Source organism: Hyperolius riggenbachi, chromosome 5 (genome assembly GCF_040937935.1).
Source record: "Hyperolius riggenbachi isolate aHypRig1 chromosome 5, aHypRig1.pri, whole genome shotgun sequence".
Lineage (NCBI taxonomy): Eukaryota > Metazoa > Chordata > Amphibia > Anura > Hyperoliidae > Hyperolius > Hyperolius riggenbachi.
In genome coordinates, this window is record NC_090650.1 from 373,987,405 (window position 1) to 374,010,388 (window position 22,984).

The 22,984-nt window shown below is 42.3% G+C and overlaps 1 protein-coding gene and 1 long non-coding RNA gene across 2 annotated transcripts in view; one reads left to right on the plus strand and one right to left on the minus strand.

Moving 5' to 3' along the window:
- Positions 1-1,214: 1,214 nt before the first annotated feature.
- Positions 1,215-22,984, plus strand: part of LOC137519014 (carbonic anhydrase 13-like) — a 52,698-nt gene continuing 30,928 nt past the window's right edge. The window contains exon 1 of the mRNA XM_068237588.1: positions 1,215-1,451. Coding sequence (XP_068093689.1) covers positions 1,421-1,451 — 31 coding nt within the window. The 5' untranslated portion in view covers positions 1,215-1,420. The remainder of the gene's footprint in view (positions 1,452-22,984) is intronic.
- On the minus strand, positions 14,590-21,381 carry LOC137519013 (uncharacterized). Its single transcript, XR_011020944.1, has 2 exons — positions 19,066-21,381; positions 14,590-16,971 (listed from the first exon to the last, which is right to left on the minus strand). It is a non-coding gene; the product is annotated as an uncharacterized lncRNA (long non-coding RNA).

Here is a 22,984-nt window from a genome sequence, read left to right on the forward strand (position 1 = left end):
GAGGAGGAAGAGGATATGTCAGTTACTGGCTAGGTTGGCACTGGCACCTTTCATGTTAATCAATTATTATAGATAAACTGTAGTGACTGGAATAAGAAGGCAGCAGTAGAACCAGCACCATCACTTACAGGGAAGATATGCTCCTTCATAGTCCAAGAGGCTGAAGGTAATTGGTAGGTTCTGCCAGAGCACTGTGAAGGGTAACTGGGACTCACGTCTACTTTGCTCTGTCAAATACTGTGTTGAATGCATTTACTTTGACAAAGACTGTATTGGAATCTGCCAGGGCACTGTGAAAGTCACCTGAGATTCACCTGAGATCCAAGTCTAGTTTTCTTTGACACAGACAATATTGACTATGGACAGGTGGATGAATCATTTGGTCATCAACCTTCCAACTGTGCTCATTACACTTTCTGACTTGCAGCAGGACAGACCGGCACTTTTGGGGCATGTTCCGCAAATTCCAACTAATAGGCATCCTTCTCATCCAAATAGGCCCTTTACTTTCAAGAGAGCAATATTTGTGTTTCCAGCAGTAATACAAATTTGTAGCAACAGGCATTAGCAAATTGACAGTCTCCCTTTGTAACTGGAGAATATGTTTTAAAACAGTGGGAAGGTCATAACATAGTTTTTGGTTTTTAAGATTAAAATAACCTCCAGAGGTTTTATTGTTAAATCACAATAGCACTGGCATATTCCTACCCACAAAGATTTTTATGGCCTTGCCTGCAGTTTGGCTCTTGCAGGGCCCATTGTTAAGGGGCTGCCCACTGGATTTGTCACTGTGAGCATCTAGATCAGTTTTGGATTTCGAGTGTGTGATGTTCAAGTCGAGTTGGACATGAGCCTGAACACAAACAGCAATACTAGTGGCCCCACCCATGCTGTTGCTTGTTTCTGTTATCCCTAGGTGCACTGGGAGCTATCCCACTGGTAAGGATATTAACCTGTGTTTTGATTAGTTAGAAGCCCTTCCTAGCGGAAAGCTGAAAATTGTGTTAATTAGGTTAGATACAGACAGAACATTTTTCTACTAAGAACATAGAGATATGATTATTTTTATTTGCATAATATACATGTGTGTAAAAGTAAATGATCTAACCTAAGATGAAAGAACTCAGTGTCACCATATCTCCACTCGCTGTATTGACACACAATAAACATGTGGGCAGGATCCAGTGCAGATAAAAGCACAGAACATTACTTGGAGTTTAGATAGCTACTTCCCATTAGCCAGCATGCTGCGAAGAGCTGCTGACTGCTAAGTGAAGCAAATACTACAGACATCGCTGACCTCTCCTGGAATTTAACTCAACAAATAGGATCAAGTGACTGAATTTTGCTGCTAGATTCCTCTCTCTGCACAAAACTTCAGAGACTTTCTCCTGCTGACTTTTGTTTAAACTGCAGAGGAATGAACAACTGGGGCTATGCAGAACATAATGGTGAGTTCCCTTCCAGCATTATTCTCAACGCTGATTGTTAATTGAGACCTGTGTGGACTGTACTGGACAACATCTACAACATCAACATTAACAACATCTTAAAGGACACCTGAAGTGAGAGGGATATGGAGGCTGCCATATTTATTTCATTTTAAAAAATACCAGTTGCCTGGCAGTCCTGCTGATTCTTTTGGCTACAGTAGTATCTGGATCCCCCACCTGAAACAAGCATGCAGCAAATCCAGTCAGATTTCAGTCAGAAACATCTGATCTGCATGCTTGCTCAGGTTCTATGGCTAAAAGTATTAGAGGCAAAGGATCTGCAGGAAAGCAAGGCAATGTGCATTGTTTGAAATGAGATAAATATGGCAACCTCCATATGTCCCTCACTTCAGGTGTCCTTTAAAGACATCTTCCCCTATAAAAGACATCTTCCCCTATAAGAAATTAGACTCTTTGAACTGCTAAGAATGATGGGAGTGAGTAGATTTGAGTGTAGAAAAATTTGCTGTTGGCACTTGGCTATAGTGCAGCCATCAGTAGCCTGGTGGTTGTTTTGTGTGCTAATGATTAGTAAGCAGGATTTACTCGCAAATGGTAGGTAGATTGGTCAAGAGATGCCATAAATGGGGGTGATTGGTGCATTTCATATGTGGGGATGATTGGTGCATTTCATATGTGGAGGTGATTGGTGTGTTATATATGTGGGGGTGATTGGTGTGTTACATATGTGGGGGTGATTGGTGCATTTCATATGTGGAGTTGATTAGTGCATTTCATATGCGTGGGTGATTGGTGCATTTCTATGTGGAGGTGATTGGTGCGCAAAGCTAAAAGTAAAAACAAAAATGTAATTTGAACCATTTTTTCAACATATATCAATATTGTCCCTTGACTACATTTTTACTTTTAGCCTACTGTCTATCTCAGTTTTAGACTCCTGAGCTAGAGTGTAAAGCAAAGGTTAGGTAGTCTGAAATGACCTGGAAGAGGAGCTGTCATCAGAACATGTGTACCCAGCGTGCATGAACTTCCAGTCACACCTCTGATATCAGACAGGATTCCTGCAGCAATCTAGCAGTTATAAGGTCACATTGCAAGTCTGCTTGTGACTAAACAATTGCTTTACAGTTCACATTAGGCTAATTTCTGTATTCCGACAGGTAGGATCTTTCCAAACATGACAGTATGAGCTCGCTGTGCTGAGCTGAATGTATGGGTTCATTAGTACAGCTTTTGAAGTGGACTTTGTCTGTCCAGCAACTATCTAGTTGTATCTTTAAGTTTCGTGGACAGTTTTTAACCTCCCCGTTCTCTCATTCTCAATACTTTGATTTCAGTGTGACTCTGTAGAGAAAGCAATCCGATCTGCCCCACTAAGCTCCTGAGCACTGGTGATCTTCTGTGGGAAAGTTCATACAATAAGTTATTGTCCCACAGAGTTATGCAGAAATCAGCAGGTGTGTTACAGCTTGTTCATTCAGCCTAATATACTGTCCAGTGTCCAGTGAATTTGCTACGCTGGTTTAATGGACACCTGAAGTGAGAAGGATATGGAGGCTGCCATATTTTACAAAATACCAGTCGCCTGGCATCCTGCTGATCTCTTTGGCTGCAGTAGCAACTGAATCACACACCTGAAACAAGCATGCAGCAAATCCAGTCAGACTTCAGTCAAACATCTGATCTGTTTCTTTGTTCAGGGTCTAGGGCTACAAGTATTAGAGGCAGAAGATTAGCAGGACAGCCAGGCAATTTGCATTGTTTAAAAGGAAATAACTATGGCAGCCTCCATATACCTTTCGCTTCAGGTGTCTATTAAGATTTATTTTAGATCTGATCATTTATTGCCTTATTATAAGGTCTAACTGCGATATGTGCCCTTGCTCACCAATAGTCATATGAACATTGGAATCATCCTGCTTTTAAATTGCCAAAAAGTCATAATGTGAATAAATAACATCTGCCCCAGATTCTGAAAGTGCCAGTACAGGTCGTTTCTTTGTACGCATGTCTGATATTGGTAATGATTTTTGGTGATTGTTTGCTGCCAGAAGCAAACTTTGGAGGTTGTGCCTCCCCTCCCCAGAAATGCTTATATATATATATATATATACATATACACAGTATATATATATATATAAATATATACTGTATATATACAGTATACCCCCATCATATATACCTCATATACCCCCCATATACCCCCTCTTCTCCTTTTGCTAACTAGTACCGATTGCTGCACTCGATCAATAGCCGTGACCTATCAGATGTCACTGCTACTGATCAAATGCGGTGATTGGCTCAATGACTGTGCTGTGGTCCCACCCGTGAGACCATTGGCACCAGTTAGCAAAATAGAACAGTGGGCGGCTGTGTCTGGTGCCAGCACCCCCTGCCTGATCGGTCACTTGCCAAAGCTTTTTCTTTCACTGGCCATGGCGATCTCTCGCTAGTGATGGGTTAACCCAGATTTGCCCAGAGAGCACCGCAATATCCAAGTATGCAATAAGCTATATAGTTGTGCATATCTAGAGCAGAATACTAAATAAACAAAAAGGAGAAAAGATCTGACAATGCACCAATTGTATTTAGTAGAAATATAGCTTTATTATGGGTCTCAAAAAGTAATAAAATACACACCAATCACATAGGGAAAAAATAGGGAAAAGACAATTAAAAATGACCCTTAAAATAAGGGGTGGGGTGGCTGATGGGGCAATCAGAAAATAGCGTAAGGACTAGGTCTATAATATTTAGTTATCAATAATTATACCTCGACCAGTACTGAAGTGCAAACAATGCCAATATGATTCACTAAAAAAAAACAATATGATAAACAATTATAATATGAGGATTGTTACAGTCATTCATAAACAATATCAAAAGATGAGCCGCAGTTGGTACTAAAAAGAGTATTCTCAGCCTATTAAAGTGCCAAATATCATAAACAATATATCAAGGTGCTGGTGCAAATAAATACAAACTATAAATAAGGATGCGCAGCTTCTCTAATGACAGCAAGGCAACCTGTGTATATAGTCAGTCAAAAGTACCAAGAGAACGTGAGCTGAATATAGGTAGGATAAAACCGCCTATTAGCTGTCCTAGTAATAAGAAATCACGACCCGCAGCCACCCTGCTGCAGGCCCTAGGACTATATTACTATATTTAGCTCACGTTCTCTTGGTACTTTTGACTGACTATATACACAGGTTGCCTTGCTGTCATTAGAGAAGCTGCGCATCCTTATTTATAGTTTGTATTTATTTGCACCAGCACCTTGATATATTGCTTATGATATTTGGCACTTTAATAGGCTGAGAATACTCTTTTTGGACCAACTGCGGCTCATCTTTTGATATTGTTTATTAATGACTGTAACAATCCTCATATTATAATTGTTTATCATATTGTTTTTTTTTAGTGAATCATATTGGCATTGTTTGCACTTTAGTACTGGTCGAGGTATAATTATTGGTAACTAAATATTATAGACCTAGTCCTTACGCTATTTTTTGATTACCCCATCAGCCACCCCACCCCTTATTTTAAGGGTCATTTTAATTGTCTTTTCCCTATTTTTTCCCTATGTGATTGTTGTGTATTTTATTACTTTCTGAGAACCATAATAAAGCTATATTTCTACTACATACAGTTGGTGCATTGTGAGATCTTTTCTCCCTTTTGTTGCTCTCGCTAGTGATGGGGTCTTAACATAGCATACCTCGATGAGAGGTATGTATCTACACCTTTTCCATAAATAGAGTTGATTGGTGAAACTTCAAAAATGTACTGTAAAGTGATAGTGCCCATAAAACAATACAAAAATACAGTATTAGGTCCCCAATCTAGATCTTTATCAACACTCTTACCCCAACCCCTACCCCATGCAGGCTGATGTAGGTTATGATGGAAATACTATATTATTTGCACAGCACCCTTCCCTAATATTAGAACAAGGGGCCCTTTGCAGCCTCTGGTGCCCAAGAGGAAGTGGGGGAAATGGGGGGGGGGGGATGTAGGGTGGAAATTGGAAGCCCCTTTTGAAAAAAGGGGTCTCCATTTATCCAACACCACCCATGTGAATAGGTCCATGGATCATTGCAGACCCCTTGTCTTCATAAAAGGCTGAAAGTATGGAAAAAAAGTAAAATGAATTTGCCATGTTGTAATCCAATCAATACGAGTGTCCCAAACATTGTTCTGAAATCTTATTGAGGCTCTTGCAATGCAAATTGACAACAATTTATTAAAATGATTGGGGCAGTGGTACAATTTGAATTATGGTATGGGATTTCAAATATTTTGTTTTTTTCTGATTATTTTCAACAAAAGAACTTTTCCATTTTTTTTTTTTGTGTGTTTTTGAATTTCAACCCTTTGTGAGTCTGCAAAGACCCCAACACTTTATCAAATTGGTAATGGAAACTCTTTGGGGCCCCCTTTATTACGAAAGGGGTCTACCAAATTGCACTAGTTCCCCAATTTTAAATTAATATTAGCAGCTACCTGTTTCTTTGGAGACAGATTTGAGGGAAATGCCCTTGTCCTTCAGCATTAGGACAAAGGTTCTTTGTGTGGGTGTAGGCTTTGCCATCCCCCATTCCAATATGGCACCAGTAGTGCAGAAAAGTGAGTGGTTGCCTTGGTTAAGTGAAGGAGGTACTCACACTTGCTGGAATTTCTTATCTGACCACCAGCGCAGCTCGATAGTGTAGTGGGAAGAGCATTATCCGCTTGAATCCTGGCTGGAGTCAGTACCTAACCAGTAATGAGTACCTGAGCAAGTCTCCATAGTGCTCCAGGGTGGAAGTGCTCCCTAAGTGACTGCAGCTCTCAAAAGCATTGAGGCTGACAGGAGAAAAGTACTGTATTATTTGGACTATAAGACTCACTTTTTCTCCCCAAAAAGTGGAGGAAAAGTCACTGCGTCGTATAGTTCAAATGCAGTTCCTGACTTTTGAACGCTTGCCAACACGATCCTCCAACCCGCCGCAATGTCGGGGACTCCCTGTACTGTGCCCATGCAGAGTAGGACACAGGGGAACAAATGGGGGACACAGGAGGATACAAAGGGGCATAGAGGACACAAGGGGACACAAAGGGGCATAGAGGAGGACACAAGGAGGACAGCGGCGGACACATGGGGGACACGGGAGGACACATGGGGGACAGGGGAGAACACAGGGAGACACAAGGGGCATGAGGTAGAAAGGGGGCATAATCCACAAGATGCCCCTTCACCATGGATGCATATACAGTGGGTCGCAAAAGTATTCGGCCCCCTTGAAGTTTTCCACATTTTGTCACATTACTGCCACAAACATGAATAAATTTTATTGGAATTCCACGTGAAAGACCAACACAAAGTGGTGTACATGTGAGAAGAGGATCGAAAATCATACATCATTCCAAACATTTTTTACAAATAAATAACTGCAAAGTGGGGTGTGCGTAATTATTCGGCCCCCTGAGTCAATACTTTGTAGAACCACCTTTTGCTGCAATTACAGCTGCCAGTCTTTTAGGGTATGTCTCTACCAGCTTTGCACATCTAGAGACTGAAATCCTTGCCCATTCTTCTTTGCAAAACAGCTCCAGCTCAGTCAGATTAGATGGACAGCGTTTGTGAACAGCAGTTTTCAGATCTTGCCACATATTCTCGATTGGATTTAGATCTGGACTTTGACTGGGCCATTCTAACACATAGATATGTTTTGTTTTAAACCATTCCATTGTTGCCCTGGCTTTATGTTTAGGGTCATTGTCCTGCTGTAAGGTGAACCTCCGCCCCAGTCTCAAGTCTTTTGCAGTCTCCAAGAGTTATTTTTCCAAGATTGCCCTGTATTTGGCTCCATCCATCTTCCCATTAACTCTGACCAGTTTCCCTGTCCCTGCTGAAGAGATGCACCCCCCAAGCATGATGCTGCCACCACCATATTTGACAGTGGGGATGGTGTGTTCAGAGTGATGTGCATTGTTAGTTTTCCGCTACACACATAGGGCCTGATTCACAAAGCGGTGCTAACAGTTAGCACGCTGGTGAAAAGCCCTTTATCACACCTAAACTCTGTTTAGGCATGATAAGTTTAGGCATGATAAGTTTAGGTGTGATACGTTTAGGCATGATAAGTTTAGGTGTGATAAGTTTAGGCATGATAAGTTTAGGTGTGATAAGTTTTTAGGCGTGATAAGTTTAAGCACCAACTGGGTTAGCACCGCAGTGCACAGCTGATCAAAAGTTTTGCGCTAGCAAAGTCTGGTGCACTTTGCATAGAGTTTAATGGCGCTGCTTTGCGTGCGGGACTTTGCGCGTGATCTAAACTTATCTAAACTTATCATGCCTAAACTTATCATGCCTAAACTTATCATGCCTAAACTGAGTTTAGGCATGATAAAAATGGTTATCACGCCTAAAGTCTTTAACTGGGTTATCACCGCTTTGTGAATCGAGCCCATATCGTTTTGCATTTTGGCCAAAGAGTTCCATTTTGGTCTCATCTGACCAGAGCACCTTCTTCCACATGTTTGCTGTGTCCCCCACATAGCTTGTGGCAAACTGCAAACGGGATTTCTTATGCTTTCTGTTAACAATGCCTTTCTTCTTGCCACTCTTCCATAAAGGCCAACTTTGTACCGTGCATGACTAATAGTCTAAGAGTCTCCCACCTGAGCTGTAGATCTCTGCTGCTCATCCAGAGTCACCATGGGCCTCTTGGCTGCATTTCTGATCAGCGCTCTCCTTGTTTGGCCCATGAGTTTAGGTGGATGGCCTTGTCTTGGTAGGTTTACAGTTGTGCCATACTCCTTCCATTTCTGAATGATCGCTTGAACAGTGCTCCGTGGGATGTTCAAGGCTTTGGAAATCTTTTTGTAGCCTAAGCCTGCTTTAAATTTCTCAATAACTTGATCCCTGACCTGTCTTGTGTGTTCTTTGGACTTCACGGTGTTGTTGCTCCCAATATTCTCTTGGACAACCTCTGAGGCCCTCACAGAGCAGCTGTAATTGTACTGACATTAGATTACACACAACAGGTGCACTCTATTTAGTCATTAGCACTCATCAGGCAATGTCTATAGGCAACTGACTGCACTCAGATCAAAGGGGGCTGAATGATTATGCACACCCCACTTTGCAGTTATTTATTTGTAAAAAATGTTTGGAATCATGTATGATTTCCGTTCCACATCTCACATGTACACCACTTTGTGTTGGTCTTTCATGTGGAATTCCAACAAAAATTGATTCATGTTTGTGACAGTAATATGACAAAATGTGGAAAACTTCAAGGGGGCCGAATACTTTTGCAAAGCACTGTATGTATTTTTTACCCTGGTTTTTGTACTCTAAACCTAGCAGCGTCTTATGGTCAGGATTGTCTTATAGTCCGGTATATGGTAAAAAATATGGTACTATACAAATGTTTGAATTGAACCTCACTAAGGCAGTGGTTTTTCTTCATTTTTACTTTTTAAATAAATGTGTACTGTAACTTTAGTTTTCAAACCATATATGACTTTTGGAATTCCATTGGATTCCTGTGTGGGACCAATGGCCTTAAAGGAATACTATCGATACCCAAGTGTACTAAAATGACAGTGTACAAATAATGTCTAAGTAGCTGTGTAAGCATTTTCCTACTTTTCATGTTAAATATCAGAGGCAAAAACTGTAATTTATTGAGGGTAGGATTTAGCTATAATGGGACAAATCAATTGCAGAAGGGGTGTCTGCTTCAATGCACAGCCAGAGTTGCATATCGGACTACAGAAAGCAAATATCAACCATATCAAACTCTGAAAGCAAAAACAGTATGAAAAGCTGTGACAATTACAGTTACATTTCCTCTGCTCTCTTCAGACACTTCAGTCAGAAACACAGGACACAGGAGCTGCAGCTCTCTCTCTCTGTCACACACAGAGCTACACATAGAGTTAACTGATCAAGAGTGAGGGGAAATTCCCCTCTCCTCATGGCTCAGTCAGCCGTCAGTTTTGGCGTCAGTAAACTTTGAAAGTATTTTGCTAACAGGAAACAAAGAAGTTGCTACTAAAATGTATACACCAGTACTTAGCAGCACTTCCCAAACAATTCCTGTGTCAATTGAAAAAAATATGTGAATCAATAGTATGCCTTTAAAAATGTATTTTAGGGAAACACTAAGAAAAAAACCCTCTCCCTTTCTATGTTTTTTTCGCACATTACCACTGGAATATCGCCTTGGGAGGGCGGCTGCTACACCCTTGCAAAAATCCCTTGTCCAGTTTCAAGGGTCAATTGCTTTTCCCCACCTCCTTCATCCCTGGAGAGGTTTTGGGTCATGCACAATCTAGTCAACCAATTGTCGGTAGGACCAGATAGTCACCCCCATGTGGGTGACTGCATAAACAATGACACACAAGGATGAAATACTAAAAAAAACCTCACAAATTAAAATGTCCTAGTGAAGAAGGGCACACTCCTGAGTTTAGTTTTATCTGAGTCCTTCTTGCTTGATTGAAGAGACCTATATTGCCCTGTTTGTCTGTTCTCATTGCACTCCTGCACCAAATGAAAAAGCACTTGAGAGGCATTGGCCCCTTTTTTAAAATACACATACTGTTTCTTTGTATATATTACATACTGTTCTGTGATACCAAAACAATTTATAAATGCTGCTTTAAGATATGGGTGATACATTTGCTGATTCATTTAGCCAGTTTTTGACCTAAGTAGATCTCAATAGGTCCAATAATAATATTATAAATAAATGAATAGGGTTTTCCACATCCCAAAAGATGCTAGTCTGGGGGTGAAGGTACTTACTAAATACTGTATATGCTCGCGTAAAAGCCTAATTTTTCAGCACAAAAAAATGTGCTGAAAAGTTACCACCTTGGCTTATATGAGAGTCAGTGGAGCAGAACGGATGGTGGAGCAGGTTTTGTTACTGGCATTGGAGCATAAGGATCATGTACTAGTGATCCTGCTCTTGCCATGTGGCTCCCTGCTGTTTCCATGCCCCCTATCCCCTGCAACATAGTATGCAGAGTGCGCTGCTCAAGACTACCTGTGTACCCCAGCTTGTGGAGTAGAGCATGCCAGCAACCTTTCAGCAGTGCAATGATCAAGAATTTTTCCTGTGCGGCATCTTGAGTCACAGCTGTATCATGACTTGTACTAGGGGCACATCTGGCTACAGTGGAGGGGGCTATACTGGGGAGCGGAGCAGTGCTTTTCAGAGCTGCTAGATTTGGGCGCAGCCGGCGCCACCATAGACTATAATGGGAACCACATCTACAGCGGCGCTCAGTGAGTAACGTCGGCGCTGTCAGAAGACGGAGCCGAAGTTGCTTAAAAAACACAATAATTTGGCCTCCAGCAATCGCTGGAAGCTGAATTATATCATTCCCCCACTATCCATGGTGGCCTGGAGGGGGAATAGTAATTAACACAGCCTGGACTTGTGCAGAAGCATGATCAGCCATATACCGGCTGTATCTTGTGCCCAAGTCGCCGATTTCAAATGTATGCACTGGGGAGGGGGCTTATACACGAGTCAATCACTTTTCCCTGTTTTCTTAGGGAAAAGTGGGTACCTCCGTTTATACGCGGGTCGGCTTATATGCGAGTATATATGGGTATTCATAGAGAAAAGTAGGTAATGAGTCAAGTCATCCACATATCAATAAAAAAAATGAACACTTTATTTATACAAACATATTAAATTGTATATACAATACAGACATAGGCATGTATAGCCTATTACATCTTTGCAAGGTAAACAGAGTACATAAATATGATTTGTCTCTTTTAAATAGGAAACAAACCCATGGGTTAAATATCTATGGCCAGTTTGTAGTGTTAGACCGGCTCACATTGTATAGAAATTCCTGTATGTTGAAATAATATCACATATATTATAAATTAGCCGAGTTTCACACAAACCCTACGCGTTTCGTGAACAAATAGTCTTTACTTCTTCGGGAGTACTATTGCTGGCTTATTAGAGAATGCAAACTGTCTGCTGGTATCCATAGCCAAACAAATCAAGGGAATACAAGCACCCCAAAAGGAACCTTTTGTTGAAGGCAAAAGTGTTCCATGTTTCTTAATAATAACAGCAGTGTTTGTATAACTGCATTGACATCGAATCCAGCTTTTACTGCTGTAGCTTTGTGCTCGGCAGCATGGTGTGGGTTCAGGGCTTCAGTGTGCGTTCCACTTCAGCGTAAGTTTGCAAAAATCCCTTGTCCAATTTCAAGGGACTGGCTTCTCCTCACCTCCTTGTCCCCGAAGAAGTCTTTAGTTATGTGCAATCTAGTCAACTAATTGATGGTAGGACCAGATAGTCACCCCCACATGGGTGAATGCATAAAGAAGTCCTACCACTGACCCCTTACATATTGGCACACAAGGATGAAAAAAAAATCTCACAAATTAAAATGTCCTAGTGAAAAAGGGCACTCCTGGTTTTTAAAGTACCGTAAAATATACTCATTGCACTCCTGCTCTAAATGCACAAAAAAAAAAAAACCACAACACTTGGGCGGGGTTGGTCCATTTTTAAAAATACACATACTGTTTCTTTGTATATATTACATACTGTTCTGTGATACCAAAACAATTTATAAGGGCCTGAGCCCAGTGACGCAGTTGTGTCCACTTTTCAGTTATGTTACAGATGCTGAAAAGCAGACCGAAGCGGACACAACTGCATTAGTGGGCTCAGGCCAATGCTGATTTAGCATATAGATGATAGCAGGGGCATTGCTAGGATCCTAAGAGATCCGGAGCATTTTGGGGCACTCTAGATGAAAAATGGGTGTGGCTTCGCACCAGAATATGGGTGTAGCCAAATTTACATGACCTTAAAGGGATACTGTAGGGGGGTCAGGGGAAAATGAGTTGAACTTACCCGGGGCTTCTAACGGTCCCCCGCAGACATCCTGTGCCCGCGCAGCCACTCACCGATGCTCCGGCCCCACCTCCGGTTCACTTCTGGAATTTCAGACTTTAAAGTCTGAAAACCACTGCGCCTGCGTTGCCGTGTCCTCGATCCCGCTGATGTCATCAAGAGCGCACAGCGCAGGCCCAGTATGGTCTGTGTCTGCGCAGTACACCCCTGGTGACATCAGCGGGAGCGAGGACACGGGCGTGCAGGCGCAGTGGTTTTCTGACTTTAAAGTCAGAAATTCCAGAAGTGGCCCAGAGGCGGGGCCGGAGCATTGGGGAGTGGCTGCGCGGGCACAGGATGTCTGCGGGGGACCATTAGAAGCCCCGGGTAAGTTCAGCTCATTTTCCCCCGACCCCCCTACAGTATCCCTTTAACAGGAGACTAAGTAGGACTGCCCGTCAAAAAATGGCATCGCACAACACACAGCATGCCTCATAGAGGCACCACAGCACCCAGCATGGCACCACAGTGCTCAGTATGCCCCCATAGAGGCACCACAGCTCCCAGCTTGCCCCCCATTGAGCCACGACAGCTCCCAGCATGCCCCCATTGAGGCACCACAGCTCCCAGCATGCCCCCCATTGAGGCACCACAGCTCCCAGCATGCCCCCATTGAGGCACCACAGCTCCCAGCATGCCCCCCATTGAGGCACCACAGCATCCAATATGCCCCATAAAGGCTCCACAGCTCTATGGGGGGTATACAGGAAGCTGTGGTGCCTCTATGGCAACATCCTGGGAGCTGTGGTGCCTCAATGGGGGGCATGCTAGGTGCTGTGGTGAATCTATGGGGGAATGCTGGGTACTATGTTTCCTCTATGGGGGCATGCTGGGTGCTGTTTTGCCATGCTGAATGCTGTGGTGCCTCTATGAGGCATGTTGTGTGCTGTTGTGCCATGCTGGATGCTGTGGTGCCTCTTTGGGGCATGCTGGGTGCTGGGCCCTTAACCATTACACTATGCAGCCACTACACTGTAACCCGCTGCCTGGAGGACATCAAGGCACCCCAGAATAGATCCGTGGAATGTGCCACTGATCTTTGGGGCTAGGCTAGCAACGCCCCTGGATGACAGATTTGAGAAAGTTGTTTGGTTGCTGTGGGGACCTATTGCTTCATTTTTATGTGCATTAGCTTTAAAAAACTTGCAACATTATTTCTTCTGCTGTATATTGTTACATGTGTTTACAGCGACACATTGTTTTTCCAAAAAGGCGAATGCCCTTGTGTTTATTCTGGCTTAAGGAATGTTATCTGTTCACGCTTGTTGCAGAGACAGTGTCGCAGCTAATTAATTTGTAACTTTTTTTTTTATTCTTTTGTCCTTGAACTCTACAGTGTCATTATCAGCTGGTGCAGAGCTACCCTGGTTAGCATAGATAAGTGTATGTAGCGTTATGTGCACCTTGTAGACGACATCTTCAACACAGCAAGATCAATGAAGTGTGTTTATTATTTCCAGAGCTTGATAAAAAATACTATCTGCTTTATGAATATTTAATAAAGAAAGTAGACAGATATGCTTATCTCATCAAGGCTCCTTATGCATACTGCTTCATCACACATTTTGCAAAGTTATTTGTAATGTAACTCTATTAGGAAGGGAAGAAAAGATACACAGCATAAAATAAATCCTAAGCAAGATATGTACAGGTAGTCCCCAGTTAACGAACAAGATAAGAACTGTAGGTTCGTTCCTATCCTAAATCCGTTCTTAAGTCAGATCACTGTGCCAACTCTGTCCCCTGTACTTTCTCTATGCCCCCTGTGCCTCCAGTGTCCCCCTCTGTGTCAACTCTGCCCCCCACTGTGTCACATCACGTTTACAACTGTGCAGATAAAGTATAAATAGCCATTCTTCCTTATTCATTGCCAATTTGCCAGTAAAAAGGTGCATCTGTTGTCCAAAAGACTTGGGAGAATGGTTCACTACCATGATGGGAGCTCCTTCTGCTCACAGGAAGCTGAAGAATTGCAAATACCTTCTGTTTTAAAGAGAACCAGAGAAAAACGACCTAATAGATTTATACATACCTGGGGCTTCCTCCAGCCCCATTTGCATGGATCGCTCCCACGCTGCCGTCCTCCGCTGCCTCTATCGCCAGTACCGGGTGTAATGCTATGTTTTTGGCGTTGCTAAGGCCTCACACTCGACTCACACTAGCACACAGACTAGGTAAATACATAGCTTACGACTTCACACTGTAGTAGGATATTTATTCAATTATTTACATTATTTACAGGTATAGCAGTGAATCATGGATAAGTAATAGAGTAAAGAATCAATACATTACCGGATATTGCATCATCACTCCGTATCGGGGGACCAGCGATCGTCAGGAGGCAGCGCATACACAACATCACACAACTCGTCAGTAGTGGAGAGTCCCATCAGAGCAAGGGAAATCTCTCTTTCTTATACTCATAGCTCCACCCATTTTCCCTATTGCATCCTGGGGATGCTCAGGCACGAGCCTTGCTATGATTGGATGACTTATAGTCAATATTCTCATGAACAGGACTAGTTCTGGTTAAGTCCCGTGTGAACGTGCAATTCCTGAAACAGTTAATTCAGGGTTACGCGCTTATTGCAACACAATGTTATATAACCATATCACGTGCCACGCATGCTCAGTACTTGTTTGCAGAGGGTATAGTCGACCATCAGCCTATCCACAACTTGGAAGTATGATTCATCCCTCATGCCCACTGCGTGACCGCAGCGCACAGCCGTATGTTTTTATAACTTGCAGTAACCTTGTGTTCTTGCCAATGATTTTCTATGGAGAATGGTCCATCACTACTAAAAGATGCAAAATATGTCCTCTCTACCTACTGACTAGCTTGCTAATGTGTTTCTTACCTAACAGCCAGTCATTCACACAGACTCTTCAGACTTGTATCACATTCGGTCCTTAGTGATGACCATTAACCATGACAACTTTTTTCCTCTTACAACAGATCCCATATGCCACATACCAGTTCCATCTGGATAGGATAACTATAACAATCATTACAATCAAAAAATAGGATGAACTATACACTTCATCATTGTTTCTGCTGATGGCGAATAACCCATAAATACATCCCACCAATGGTGGGAGGTGGCATCTGCTATGGCAGAGCCCACTTTAACAATTTTATTTGCAATCACGGTAGTACTGAGCTGGTGTACGATTATACTTCTATTCAACTTTTTAGTAGCACTTTTCACTTCATTAGATTTTTCAACAATCCGCTTTAGTTTAGTCAGGTTTAGAACCCAATTGGGAACTTCCAAACCTTGGCCTTGCCAGGAAACCTTTGTAGTTAACGCTATGTCTGGCATTAACATAAAAGTTTCATTTTCCCATTGGAATACAGTGATATTGTGTATACATCCTGCAAAAGGCACCCTCATTTTAGGGACCACCTGACGATCTGTCACTACACATACCACTTGAGGTGTTATTTCCACCATCCAGCGGTATGTTATAGGCATTATGGTCCGCCCACATTTGTTTACAGTGTTCTGTAACAAACAAGGTTCATATGCAGTAGACTGTAACTTACATATTTTACTGTTTAAAGTATTATCACAAAAAGTCAAATCATCTGTTCTGTTGCTGTCATCAATAACCTGTCCATAAAACGTAGGTACCCAGAAGTGCTGATCACCTTCTGGCCCAATTAATAATGGCAAAATAACATTCTTACACATTATACTACTTTTAGTAACATTGTAAAGTGTCAATTGTCCCATGCAAAATGTATCATTGCACATCACTTTAGGTGCTTTGATATCTATCCAGTGATCAGTTCTTATCATGGAACTGAACACGGTCCTCCAAACCTCCTCATTTCCAGTCAACAACATAGTTTGAAATAACTCTTTCTGTTGTTGCTGTTGTAAGGTTTGCATGGAACAGATAGTCCAGTTTACAATTCTAGTTATATTAACATCTGTTTCATACATAACAGAGGCACTTGCGTTAATTAAGCCAAGCAAATCATCATCTATTTTAGCTTGTAATTTTAAATGGCGCCCATATAGTTGGCATCCATTTAGCTTGTAATTTTAAAACATCATTTATTTTACTTCCAACGTTATGCAATCTATTTGCTAATGTTTCAATATCAAAACTATTAAGAGTTCCAGTCAATGTCCCATATCCATCTAACAAAGTGTCATACCACTCTCTCCGTATTTGGTGTGGTTTAGAACAGTTTATGGCAGCTGGAAACGTGATTTTAGCATGAATCACAGTCTTTTAGGCATGTTGCCCACCTTTACACAAGTGGAAGGTAGTCTCTTTATATGCCCAGGGTCCACTTTAGCATCCATCATATCCACAAATATCAAAGTAGGCCCCACCGAGACATGGTCCATTGAAAGTAACATTGAGAACGTCACATGCTTGCCTAGCATTACCGGTAAAGTTTCTCTGTAGACAACTCTTGGTTTTATTTCCCCACACGAAAGTCACCGTGGATCCCCTGTATCGGTTACTCGAATACCTGATGTCCGTGCATTAACGCCACAACTTTCCAACCACACGATACCAAGGATTCCAAGGACAATGCCATAGACATGGAGATCAATCTGCAAAAAACCCAAACAAGTGTGACTTATTCTTGCAAATAACATTTTTTCCTGTAGGATATATTCCCACTTTTCCTGTTCTGGCCTCATTACCAGCAGAGTTCGGTCCTTGCTTACTGCAATCACATCTGCTGGAGGAGGCGGTCCTTGGGGATTCTGACCCACATTTTAGCTCCAACATTTACTGTATTAGTAGAACCAAAATATTCATCACCCTTTACTGATGGGCTTCCCTCTCTACAAATAAAGGAATTAGGGTCCCTTTACACTTAATCAGCTGCTGTTAACTGTAATCAAAAAATAACAACTGATGTACAGTCCAGCGTCCGTGTCCCCCTATGGCCTCTTTCACACCATACACTGAAAAAACATTGAAATCTTTTCACAGTGCATTGCCATTGGGGAAAAAACAACAACAACAAAAAACAAGAAAAAACAAACAACAACAAAATTGTATGCGTACTACTACTAATGCATACCAGCGCATTAAGTGTAAAAGGGCCCTCAGGAGAACCTGGGCTATACAACTCTTTGGCCTGTGTATACACAGTGTCCTCCCCTAAAAACTTTAACCCATCCTCTCTCCTCTTCCAATAATTAACTCACTATTTCCCAGGTTAATCATGATCACTTTAATTTATTCTTGATAGTCGGAGTCAATTACTCCTCCTATTACTATAGCTCCTTTCTGAGCAAAACTGAATTGGGTAGCTATTTGCCCATAATGTTAGTCAGGTATTTTACATCCTATACCTGTGGGAATGGTTGTAACCTGTGAGGGGTTAATGATAACAACTTCTAAAACATGCAAATCCAACCCAGCTGACACAGGTGTTCCCCTATATGGAGCTACCGCATCCTTATGCATTTTCCAATAAGGAATCGTTTCTACTTTAACCACCCCACCAGCTAGTTTCTGGTATAAACAAAAATCTGTTATCTTCACAGTTTGTATTATTCTAAACTAGCATATGCATACATTCTAGCATCTTTAACAGAGGTATTCTTAAACATATAATACACTATATCAGTAAGGTCTCAAAGCAAACTTCATACAATTCATTAGAAACAACTCAATTCACACTTCATCATCAACACATTCTGCCACTTCACGCCATTCAGCTAATCAGTACAACATTCAACCCTAGAGAAACCAGACATTTCTCTGCAAGACAAACAAATCTCATTTAGTAACTAATGACCTTGGCCCGTTTAAAAAAAAAAACCAAGCTAGGCCTTTCGCTGCGCATGCATGTGCCCGCTGTGCACATGCACCCGCCACGCGCGTGCCCTCATACACCGTTGCGCACACGCTGGCCGCCTCTGGCCCTATCCCCCCTCAACTTTTCCCCAGTGTTTCTGCGCCCCTCCCTGCACATGTGCAGTGCTAAAAAAAAAAAACTCTGAATAGACGCAGAGACACAGGGATATTATATAAAAAGGTTTTCCAGTCTAATTACGCAATATTTTCATGCTACATTGCCATAATAGACTTCACAGTTCTATTTCTTTCACACAGTCTCATCTAATCTAGCTTTCAGCTCAACAGGTAAACAATTTCACTCCTGCACAATTATAGCTAGAAACCAGGGGAAAAGTTTTGCTGGCACAGATGTCACCGTGACATCATAATCACATTTAACCCTGTAACCCAAAAAAAAAAAAAAAATGAGCATTTGCAGGGATTTGGAAGTTCTAGCAAAACCCAGCACAACACACAACGCACACAAGAAAGTTGCTTTACTATTTCTCACCTCTTTAACCATTTATTTTATCAAACAAGATGCATGTCCCATGAAGTAAGAGTTAAAGGTCAATATTTTTTTTACAACATGTACTCCTGAATGAAAAAAAAAAAAAATAATGCTTGCCAAGCGCCCCCAGCTGAGGAGAGCAGCATCTCAAACACTCACTGGCTCGCACACATTCCCTAGGAGCACTCACCGCCCGTGCACAAATGCATTTTAAAAAAAAAACATTCCTCTATGCATTCAATTAAACAAAAAACAGACATATGAATACACGATTAATCAGGACTCGCTATAACGGATTCACCATATAAAACATTCACTAGAAACAACAATGTTAACCCACCTGTCTTGTCCAGATTATATTACCATTTCAACTCTGCAAGTGCAGTCAGATACTGTCACTTTAAGGAATTTGCTTTACAAGTTTAAACACAGCACTCCAAGATTATACTCCGAAATCTACCAACAAAGACACAGACTGTATTAAAAACCGTAGTAGTAAAAGCTGAGATTCACTGTCAGGTTACTCTCTGCCCCTTTTTCCCATCCATATTTTATCATTAAAAATATGGGGTTTTCCTTAAGAGGGACAAAAACAGCAGTAACAACCTAAAGAAAGTTCCCAGCTATTCCTAATCTTTTCAAATGGAACAAAATACTTTTGTGCTAAACACTTCCAATTCCAGTTCAATGCACATTGTCCTATTTCTTGTGCAATGATCAGTGGCAGAGTTTGGCTTCCTTTTATTTACAGAAGCTCCCTGCTCCACTGATAACAATCCAAAATGTGTCATCACAGGAGCCTCTTCCCCAGCTACTTCCTCCAGCACATTTATTTTACCAGCTGCAGATTCTGTTACATGTTGGTATTTATCTGCAGCTGCCTGTGATGACACTTGTGCAACTATCACTCTGTCATCCTACTCTAGTTCCTTTTTCTAACAGGACTACCCTTTTTCCAACAGGAATACCCTCAAGTAAAGTAACAACATTGAGGGATTCTGATTCTTTCAACTTACACAATCTTTGTTGAAGCTTTCTATAAGCTGTCAACAACATCCCACTATGCCGCCCGAGAGCGACATCATGCCCCGCCTTAACAGGGCCCCCCTCTAGAGTCTTATCTACATCTAGAGAGAGCAACATCACCCGCTTTAACGGGGAACCACTATATTCCAGCATCAGGCAGCGTCCCTCAACTTCAAGTTGAGCCTGTTCCGCCTTTTCTTGATCCTGGAACGCCTTCTGCAATCGCTTGTGCACACCACGATATGCAGAGGCCAACACCCAGCTAATTCTAGCTGGGGTAACTGCATCACCTACCTTGGTAGGGAGTTTCTCAAGTACTTGAACTAAATCAACCGGTTCTGATTCTTTCAACTGCTTATCCCACAATTCTACCAACCCATGGCTAGCTAATTCTACTGCTATAATATTATACGGAGACTCGGTCCAGCCGGGGATCTCCGCAGGTTCTTTTAGGCATTTGGCCTTTTTCTTAAACATATTGCCTTACTTTTGGCACACTGCCAACTGGGCGTGGCTTTGACCAGAGGTGCCCCTCAATTTCTAGACACCAATGGTCAAACTTCCCACAGATAAATTTTGCTTAGTTCAAAAGATATCTTGACTTGAAACTAAGTGGGAGGAGCTATCGACTCCAAACTTTTCCCACACCTGTAATCTGTCCTAAGATATATATATATCAAGTATCAAGTCAATATACCATACAGGGGCAATTTTACAAAGATTTAGATTACTTGCCCCACTAACTGGCAAAATGCCAAATTTTGCAAAATTACACCCAGAGACCCACAGAATCATAGGCAATATATTTCAGAGGTCAAAAGTCATCCTCGTCGCCATTTATGTAATGCTATGTTTTTGGCGTTGCTAAGGCCTCACACTCGACTCACACTAGCACACAGACTAGGTAAATACATAGCTTACGACTTCACACTGTAGTAGGATATTTATTCAATTATTTACATTATTTACAGGTATAGCAGTGAATCATGGATAAGTAATAGAGTAAAGAATCAATACATTACCGGATATTGCATCATCACTCCGTATCGGGGGACCAGCGATCGTCAGGAGGCAGCGCATACACAACATCACACAACTCGTCAGTAGTGGAGAGTCCCATCAGAGCAAGGGAAATCTCTCTTTCTTATACTCATAGCTCCACCCATTTTCCCTATTGCATCCTGGGGATGCTCAGGCACGAGCCTTGCTATGATTGGATGACTTATAGTCAATATTCTCATGAACAGGACTAGTTCTGGTTAAGTCCCGTGTGAACGTGCAATTCCTGAAACAGTTAATTCAGGGTTACGCGCTTATTGCAACACAATGTTATATAACCATATCACGTGCCACGCATGCTCAGTACTTGTTTGCAGAGGGTATAGTCGACCATCAGCCTATCCACAACTTGGAAGTATGATTCATCCCTCATGCCCACTGCGTGACCGCAGCGCACAGCCGTATGTTTTTATAACTTGCAGTAACCTTGTGTTCTTGCCAATGATTTTCTATGGAGAATGGTCCATCACTACTAAAAGATGCAAAATATGTCCTCTCTACCTACTGACTAGCTTGCTAATGTGTTTCTTACCTAACAGCCAGTCATTCACACAGACTCTTCAGACTTGTATCACACCGGGATCCGTCACTTCGGCCAGTTGACGCAAGCGCAGTGCGCTCCCTCCGTACTGCGCAGGCGCATGCGTAAAGCAGGCGCCGGCGAGACAGAGGGAGTCCCTGTGGATGCATACAAATGGCTGCGTCCGGCGGAAGTAACGGGACCCGTTACCGGCAATAGAGGCAGCGGAGGACGGCGGTGTGGGAGCGATCCATGCAAATGGGGCTGGAGGGAGCCCCAGGTATGTATAAAATCTTTTTTGCATTTTCTGTCTCTGGCCTTCTTTGGTTCCCTTTAAGAAGGCACATTTATATTTAGTTTTTAGTCCTTTACAAAATCTTAGAAGTTCTTGTTCACAAAGGCCTAGCTAAGTACTTGCCAAGTTCTACCCATAGAGCCATATTCATCCATGCCTTGCACTGATGAAGGTTGATTTAGCCTGAAACAGCTGCTATCTGCAGGTTGGCTTATAACAATGGTGTAGCAATAGGGGATGCAGGGGCTGGGACCGCACTGGGGCCCTTGGGAGGGACATAGGCAAACGCAAGGGGGATTACAGCTGCCCAGAATCCCCCCTCAGACCAGGGCTGGTGTAGGGTCTGGGGACAGGCTCAAGTTGAGACACCAGAATATCTGCAGGCATCCTGCAGCTCACAGCACTGTCCCCTTTCTTTCCATGCTACAGTTGACTTTGGATGGAGCAGCAGCGTGTGTACAGAGCATGGAGCAGATTTGGGGAACTGAACAGAGTCAGGTATGAGCTCAGCCCTGTGCCCTGCTGTGTGAATGCTTCACTTTCCCCTTCATTACCAATGTCAGCTGTCCTCATTATTATCTGTATCCAAATTGCTCCTGATCGAACCCGTTGTCGGTCAGTTGGACGGGAAATTGCATTACGTGTACCCTGCATGATGTCCTACCATATTATTATACTGTATTGTGTTTGGCTGAGGGAGACTTTTCAAGATTCACCCCTTTGAAAATCCAGGATTTGCCCCTGAGGGAGACCCTCCCTCAAGCGCAATATTAGCTCTTTATTGGTCCTGTGCTGGTAATAATCACTTCCATAGAAGCTTTCAATAGTAGTAATCACTGTAATGAAAAAACTGTTCTTCCTCCTCTGCTTACACCTCTGACACTGACGGTCCTGGACAGGTTTTAGTGCTCCATATCAATATTTATGTATACAGTAGAGCGCTTGGGGAGGCAATGTTTAACTCGCACTGCGGTCCATACCTCCTTAGCTATGCCACTGCTCTATAACATTGATAGGCTACAGTGTTGTTGGTCCAGCTGATCCTCAGCAGAAATGTGATTGATGAGGTCAAAGGGCGCAAGGCGATCACTATTGCTCAAGTGATTTCCATTGGGGAAGTAATTGATTGTTTGCCGGATCTGGCTGCTATTGACCTGTAAACTGTCACCATGAGACTGGGAGGTGACAAAACTAGTTGCTTCTTTCCAGACACTAAAAATGATTTTTTTTCCCCCCACTGCAGTGCCTAACACTATCTCCAGATAGAAATAATCAATAGTGTTAACCCTGTTAACTTGATATAGTCTTTTAAAGATTATTGTAAAATGCAATGTGCGCAGGAGCCGATTAGATAGCACT